At 32.2% G+C, this 8,702-nt stretch overlaps 1 protein-coding gene across 1 annotated transcript; it reads right to left on the bottom strand.

The window, feature by feature from the left end:
* Window positions 1-6,545: 6,545 nt before the first annotated feature.
* Window positions 6,546-8,410, bottom strand: LOC112758853 (probable indole-3-pyruvate monooxygenase YUCCA5). Its single transcript, XM_025807631.2, has 3 exons — window positions 7,639-8,410; window positions 7,171-7,545; window positions 6,546-7,075 (listed from the first exon to the last, which is right to left on the bottom strand). Exons 1-3 carry the CDS (start codon window positions 8,284-8,286, stop codon window positions 6,848-6,850), a joined length of 1,251 nt encoding a protein of 416 aa, XP_025663416.1. The 5' UTR covers window positions 8,287-8,410; the 3' UTR covers window positions 6,546-6,847.
* Between the last annotated feature and the right edge of the window lie 292 nt (window positions 8,411-8,702).

Raw genomic sequence — 8,702 nt, 5'->3', positions numbered from 1 at the left:
TCTTTGGGCCCGCCCAGCACAGTATATAAGGGGAGAGGTCAGCACTCCCCCAAGGTACACATCACCTTACCTAATTTGGCTGTCATTTCGTATGGACACTGACTTGATCGTCGGAGTGTCCTTGCAGGTGGCCACCCCCTCTCGCCCGTTCTACCACCGCTTCCGCCGGCCTCCGACTCTAGACCAGGAACCCGCTCCAAGCTACGTCAGGGTATCGCCCTCTCATCCCTTCATAATCACCCGACCCGTCGAGCACCCGAGATCCTCAGGTGACGAACACTTTTCATAGGAAATCTTTACTATATTTATTCTCTCTTATACACTATTTGCTGAAAACTTTTTAGAAAATAATTATTCATAGTAAGACTTATTTATCTTCTTCATTCTTTAACTTGGCAGGTAGATCATTTTGTATGATGAGGGTAGTTCGTTTACCATAAGTTGATGTGCATGACTTAGTTCAAACAATTAACGGAGTTGACTCATTATTGTTTGATTAATTTTCCACTCATATATTATTGTTAGGTAAATTTTACTCTATCCTTCCTATAATAACATATAAATTACCTTTTATGACATGTTGCTCTTTAATTGGTTGTTATGTTAATTATAGTTAAATTGTTTTATAATTAAATTATTTTTTAAAATAGATAATTATATAATTTATTAAAATATTAAAAACTAAATTTTGCTTTTTTCCCAAATCATACTTCTAGAGAGTTCGCTACATTGAAGTTCACCACCGCCTCGTACGGCGCCACCACCTCCCTCACCGACACGCCACCACCGCCTCTGTTTCCTCTCTTCTTCCTCCTCTATTTTTTCCGCCGTCGAAGGTCCGGCGGAACCGCTCCCTCAACATTGTGAGCTTTCTGAGCTCCACCACCACTGCCACGTCAGCAACCCTTATCCTCTCCGGGTCCCACGGGGAATGTGCCTCCTGGAGGCTAACATAAGCTCCTTTTATTGACGACACTATTTCGAAAACTTCTTCCATTATCAATTCCATTTGCTTCATCTTCAAAACCCTTGCTCCTACTATTTTCTCTTTTTCAAAGAACTCCTCGTGATTCTCCTCATCCTCGAACACTTCCTCATCTTTGTCGCTGCTTTCCTCTTCTCCTTTTTCTTCATACCTGTTTTCTTCGGTCTCGCTCGGTGACGAGTTATCTTCCTTGTCCCCGCCGGCTGCGTCGTACCTCCCGGCGGTGAGAGGGTAGAGGAGGCAGTTCGCAGTGACTCACTAGATCAGGTCATAAAAGTTGGAGACCTTAGCTTTCTCGTCATTGGAGAGTTGAAAAAGAATGTTGGTGCGTGTGACTCGGAATACTAACTCAGTGAGTGAGCGAGTGGAGAAGAATGTAGGAGTTTAGTTCATTGATGGTGGACTTCAATGGAGTGAACTGCAGCTGTAATATCCCAATGTGCATTGTGCATTCTGTCGCCGTCGCCGACCTCCAAAACATCCCCGCTGCTGTCGTCACAAGCAGCACCGCCGTCCTCAACTATCCTTCCCTCTCACTCGATCTCTGTCTCACTCGATCTCTGTTTCTGCCTTCTCTCAGCCCTTAACGACGAGGTTACAATTTCGCGTATTGATATACAATCTTAAGCTTGTTAGGATAGGAGTTGGAAAAAGTTTTGGCGATTCTCTCAGAATTCTCTTGCATTTGTTTTTGTTGCAGATCTACTATAGGCATAACACTATTTTCAACTGCCATTAAGAGTTTGGATTTTAGCTTTGTCAAGACCTAAGATTTGATTTATGGGTAGTTAGAGAGATAATTTAGACAAAAAAAGAGTGCATATTTTGAAGTTGAAAGTAAATGAGATGAATGTGAATGAATAAGTATTTACAAAAATTATATAATCATACATCTTGAAAAAATATTTAATTACAAAATGGTCTTACTTTAGTTAAGATGTTAACTCTTGTTGAGTTAGATTAACTCAAATTAAAACTAAACATCCAATTAAAATGAGTCATGTCATAGAAGGTAATTTACGTATTATTTTAAAGAGAGTTGGGTAGAACTCACCTTATTGTTATAATTTCCGTTCATTTTTCAAATTTTCTCGTTACATCACTTGTATATATTATATTTCTATTTAATATATAAAATATCCTCATTAGATAATATTAAGAAGAGTGTTAGGATGCTAACAGATTTTGTGCTATGTAATCATTAATTAGCCATTATTAATATTTTTAATGGTATGAGATTACATTTAAAGTTGTGAGATTACTCTTTTTTTTTTACTGATGAAATGCTGGCCAAATTTTAATAAAAATATTGTCCTTAGATTTTTTTTAATATTAATATTTCATACACCTTTAATTAAAAAAAGAAAAAAAGAAAAATAATCATTATGTGGTAGGGCTAAATAATTAGTTTCATGGTGATCATGTGATGAACTGTACCATATAGTTTGGGGCCATGCTTTACAGAACGATTTGACTGTAACTATTTACATCAAGATCTGTTTGTCACTCCATCCTTTACAAGCATGTGCAGTGCAACTATCGTTGGAATCCTCCTGCAACCTTTTTTTTTTTTTTGTTGAATCTATTATTAAATAAAGTGTAAAAAATTTATACTCTACATTTACTCTTATGGTAGATAAATTAATATTTTAAAAGTTTAGTTATTTTGTTAGTCTTTATAATTGTATTAAATTTATAATTAAATTTTTATTTTTTTTATTTTTAATTGAGTCTTTATACTACTTTTAATTTGGTAATCAGATTATTTTTGTGTCAAAAATATTAAAATTAATATAATATTCTTCTCAAAAATATTTTTTCAAAAATTTAATCAGGTTCTTAATTGTAGATATCTTCAATTTATAAAAAAATATTTCATTAATTCTAATATTTTTACACTGATAAAAATTTAATTATAAAATTAAAATTAATATAAAAATTTAATTAAAAAATTATGTAAAAACTTAATTATAAATTATAAATTTAGTAAAATTATAAAAAATAACAAAACAATTAAACCTATTTTTAATGAAAATAAGATTATAACTATATTCAATAGCATATGTAACTAACATATGTACCTGGTCACTCTTACAGTTTTTTTTTTTTTTTTTTTTGGGTCTCAGGTCACTCTTACAGTTGAATGAGGTGATGGTGGTCTTTGGGGTAATGGGCCCTACTCATCAAATGTTTGAAGTAGTTTGTGGGCAAGTTGTCATTTGTCAATCACAAATAACACTGAAATTTGTGGGCCATTTAGCCATTTCAGGATACTACTCTACAAATGATTACCTAATTTTGGAGAGTTAGATACCTTGATTTGTAAAATGTATATTACTAAATAATAACGTAACATGCTGCAATTAAAATCATATTAGTTATTGTTCAGAGAAAAATAGAAAAAAAATAGTTAATTTGTGTTAGATAAAGATAAAACCATATACATGTCTTTTTTTATTAGTTTAAAATTTTAGAAAAAGTGATATCGTAACATGATATCAGAATTTTTATAACCGAAAGATTTAAAATTTGATTTTTGTTGAACTCAAAAAAATAATAATTTCAATATAAAGGCAAATAAAAAAAAGCTATACAAAAATTTAAACAAATCTAAAAGAAATTCTTACTGATGAGATATATTAAAAATATAACTATTTATATATTTTTTTATTAACTTTAATTTTTAGACCAATGATATCATGATAATTTATTATTTTTGTACTTAATTATTTTAGAATTTATTACCTTACAATCATAATAGAATAAATTATGATTTTCACTGAAAATGGAAATAATATTCTATTTTATAATAATAATAATAATAATAATAATAATAATAATAATAATAATAATAATAATAATAATATATAAACATTACTATATTTAAAATGAGTCATCATCTTATCTTATTAGTTACTATTTTATATATTATTTATATATGAATTTCACTTCTTCTTCCTTAGCTTCAAGTAGTATCCTATTATAAGATCTGCATTTATTGCTTCTAACCAATAAGACTTTCAACTTATCTAACTACTAATTTGAGAAAAGACAACATAAGTTATAACATGTTATTTACAAATTTGTCAGGTGAACAGTTAGAATGGACCTTACATCACATGAGAGATTCAGTGCAAGATACTCAACCCACATACAAAGCAATTTATTATTATATATATTATTGTTGCATATATAATTAATAATCCAATTAGTTTTGTTAGCTAGCTGTGTTAAATTAAAAATCTCACCAAATAAGATTTAGTTTCAGTACAATCCTAAATTCAGTACATCTATCATCATCCATAATGAAGAAAAGGACTTTGAAAATGATGAAACAGAAGATGGAATCCTCAAAATGGAAAGCAGTTAGTGAACTTTTGCACCTTTCTATTAATCAAGTGCTGGGGTTTCCAAATGTAACCAAAAACTATTGGCCATATAAAAATGTACCATACTTGATTCCTCATGCAACCAACCGGTATATTCCATTATTATTCGTCTTTAATTTGCTCCACGATATATTATATATGAGAATGAGAGTAAATAACTTTCATTGTGAACCAACAACACAAGCTTCTTTGCCAAAACAAGGAAAAATCTACCGACACAGATTGCCTATATAGTTCCTAAAGAAAATTGTGTGTTTAAACATATACTTTCATCTTCAAAAGACTGAACTATTGCACTTTACTTTTGTAAAATATATAACCATTCCACATTCATTTCTATTATTCTATCGGCTTAAATTTTTAAAGAAGTGATTCTATAACATGGTATTAAAATTTTTATAATTTAAAAATTTAAATTTTGCTATATTTGTTGATAAAAAAAAAAAGAATTTTAACATAAAACAAATTAAAAAAAAATCTATCCAAGAATTTACGCAAACCCAAATATAATCTTGCGTAAGAATGATATAAAATATATAATTATTTATGTGTTAAATTTAAACTTAGAATAAAGTATCGTTTTTGTTCCCAATGTTTGGGATAATAAATCCTATTTGTATCCCTAACATTTAAATAGTCCTATTTGTATCTCACACGTTTGTAAAAGTGATTCAACGTTATCCTGCCATCAATTACACATCATGAGTTTTAGTTGAAGTTCTGAAAATCTCTTTTTGAAGTTAGAATACAAATGTTTGGGACAAAACTGATGATCCACTTCGAATAATAGCTCATTAAAAATTGAAACTAATCTCCATAACATTTACATAATTCACTTTTTTAGGGACATAATTGAATCTGAACACAAATAATAGGTACAATATTGAAATCGAATATATCCAAATGAGACTTAATTGAGAATGAATACATCCAAGTGAGAATAATAATTGAAATATTGAATCACTCTTATAAACATTAGGAATAAAAATAGGACGATTTAAATGTTAGGATACAAATAGACCTTACCCAAATGTTGGGGACAAATTAAAAACAATACTTTACTCTTTAAACTTTTAAGAGAAGTAGTTTTATGACAATTTTTTATGCCGAGACGTTGCTTGGATCGGTGAGGTTAACAATCCCACTATAGTGAAAATAGCGATGAACCCATCTTAGTTGGTCAAACTAATGATGCACATCTTACTTTCAAAGAGCCTATTTCATATTCAAATAAATTCAACTTTATTTCATAAATAAATGGTACATAAGTTATTTATACTAGTGAGAAAAAAAAATTTTCATGATTTAAATAATGTGAGACTAATAGATAACATAAAGTTCACTATCTTGATAATATAAGACTTATATTCTCTAATTACAAGTAATTAATATAATTAACCTACTAACTCTACTTCCTCTCGTATCAATTTTAGGAGAAAAATAAAATTTGAATACTCAAATCCTCTAAATATTTTAAAAATTGTAACAATTTAAGCTATCATTAAAGGGTTATTTATGTTAGATATACCCTATTGCTTAGAAGAGAATTTTCATTTATAACTAAATCCGCCTCAATTTTTTATGGTTTATACTTGGAGGGCTGAAAAAGCTGCTTTAAGCTTGATTTGTTAACATTTTTATCTTTTAAAAATTGATTGGTTTATCTAAAATACAATGAGATATATAATTATTTATTTATATTTAATAATTTAATTTTTTAGATAAATAATTTTATGAAATGATATCATAATTTTTATAATCAAAATGTTTAGAATTTTTTATATTTATTAAGTAAAAGAATGAATTAAATAAAAAATATTTATTAGGATTCAAATCCAAAAAGAGGTGTTTGTACTAGACAATTTGTTAAATATATTACTAAAGACTGATCTAAAGCTTTTAAAATAAGTAATTTAAAGACAGATTTAAAACTAGCACAGAATGTTAGGATTTAAGATAAACATAAAAAATTAAGAGTTTAGATTTTTTGAAAGTGAAAAAACTAATAAAATCGTTAATAACCATTGAATTTGTAGTTGTCAATTGTCATCGTAGATGAAGTCCACCGTCTTAGTTTAAGAATAATTAACTACTATCTTAATCCAAAAAGTAAATTGTACTTCTAATTTCAAGTAAATAAATAATATAATAACAATAACAATAACAAGAGATAAGAAATGAAGCTGAAACTGTGTCATTTAACATGGTCACTGAAGTACGTGTAGTAGTTATTACAACATATAATAACTCATCAGCTACATATTACAAAAAAAAAAATGTAAAGGAATGAAAGCCTCATCATCCTTAAAATTGACCAACTGGGATAAAACTGGGGTCTTAGGAGAGGGCTCTGACCTGTGCTATTGTGTGGGATGTGTGTAAATTTGTACAAGATACTGTGTGTTATTCTGTTTTTGCTCTATACAAAAAAGAAAAAGTGATGAAAGTAAAGAAAGAAAAAAAGCAGCAGCATTCAGAACTGAGAAATGCAACGCCTATGGCAAGCAGTGGTTCGCTGCTGCTTCTGCTTGGTCTCTTCTTTCCACACTTTTCCAATATCTTGAGCAATTTTCACAGCATCAGATGAAGCACCAGAGAGCCCTCTCTTTGTGAACCCTACAGCATACACTCCTCCATTCCCTTTCCATCCATGTGGAAACGGCATCTTTGGGTACCCGTTCTTCGAGAAGAATTCCCCTTCCTTCACAAACAAAAAAAAAATTCCAAGTTTAGTTGGCTGACAAAAATAATCTGGAATCCAAAGAGTAACGAAAAGAAAGATCAGTTGCTACTCACTTGAAGCCAAGAGGGGACATTGCTTCTGTATCCGGTTGCCAGCACAACGGCGTCCACGTGGAGCTTCTGGCCGTCGACGAGCTCGACTTGGCCGCCGCCGTTGAACCTTTTGATTCCCGGCACAACTTTGATGTCACCGGATCTGATTTTGTCCAAGGTTCCAATGTCCAAAACAGGGGTTTTCCCCTTTGTGTTCTTCATCTCCAGTGGCCCCATTGAAGGCCTCTTGAGACCGTACTTCTCCACGTTTCCAAGAACAAGCCATGCCAATAGCAACATGATTTTGTCCACCAGCCATAGCGGCAGCCACCTCAGCATCATAACCGCCAATTCGAACGTCGATTTCCCAAGAACCTCTCTTGGAAGAACATGAACCTGTGTCAAGAACAAAGCAAACACATCAGAATACCCTTCACAAGGGAATAATAATAATAATAGTAATAGAATTAAACTTAAAATTAAACTAACCGAGCTGCGAACAACCATGGACGGCGAAGCCTGGTGGTTAACAAGATCAAGAGACAGTTCCATGCCGGAATTTCCGCATCCGACAACAAGAACATTCTTTCCCCTAAAACTTTCCCCTGACTTGTAATCACAAGCGTGGATAACTTCTCCTTGGAAGCTGGAAAGGCCGTCGATCTCCGGCACGACGCACTCGGCATTTTCGCCGGTCGCAACGACGAGCCACCTGCAGATATACTCAACCTCGGCGGTCTTAACCCTCCAGAATCCGCTGGTGTCGTCGTACCTGGCTGAGTGAACGCACTGGTTGAAGTGAGGGTTGATGTCGAAGTGGTTTGCGTAGGACTCAAGGTATTGGATGAATTGCTTCTTTGAAGGGTATTCTGGGAAATCTTCAGGGAAAGGAAGTTTAGGAAGCTGGCAGAACTGTTTAGGAAGGTGAAGCTTCAACCTGTCATAGGTTCTTTTCTGCCATAACGACGCTATGCAGTCTTGTCTTTCGAGAACAACGAAGGGTACCCCTTGTTCTCTCAGGCATGCTGCAGTTGCAAGGCCAGAGGGTCCTGCCCCAACAATCACTGGTCCGTTCACCCATATACACCTCTTTGAGACAAACTCCTCGTGATCCACTAGGCGAAACAAGTTCTCCATTTCTTTTGCTTTCTTAATAATGTTTGTGTGTCTTGGTTTGGATGATGGAGAATGAAGGGCCTTCGAGCCTCTTTATATAGGGGATTTTGGACCCTATTGTGATAGATACTAATCACATAGGTCTCTGCATGTGATGGAAAGTGGCGAGTTAATGCTCTTTCAAATCATATCCCTTTCTTATTCATTATTTTTATTATTATTTCTGCTTTCTCTCATGTCAATATTTTATTTCATCATATTCTGTGTCCTTTTTTTATTTCATACTATACCATGTTATGTTGTATTTCTTATTTGCGCAAACATTGCCATATCATTTTGAAAGGGGAGCACTCAAATAAAACTGATTAAAATGTTGCTTAAAATTTTTTTAAAAAAAATATTTTTTTAGTAATTAAAATTTAATATATATAACTGAT

Source organism: Arachis hypogaea, chromosome 16, assembly GCF_003086295.3.
Source record: "Arachis hypogaea cultivar Tifrunner chromosome 16, arahy.Tifrunner.gnm2.J5K5, whole genome shotgun sequence".
NCBI classification, from domain to species: Eukaryota; Viridiplantae; Streptophyta; class Magnoliopsida; order Fabales; family Fabaceae; genus Arachis; species Arachis hypogaea.
This window is presented reverse-complemented; position numbering and strand designations above follow the sequence as displayed.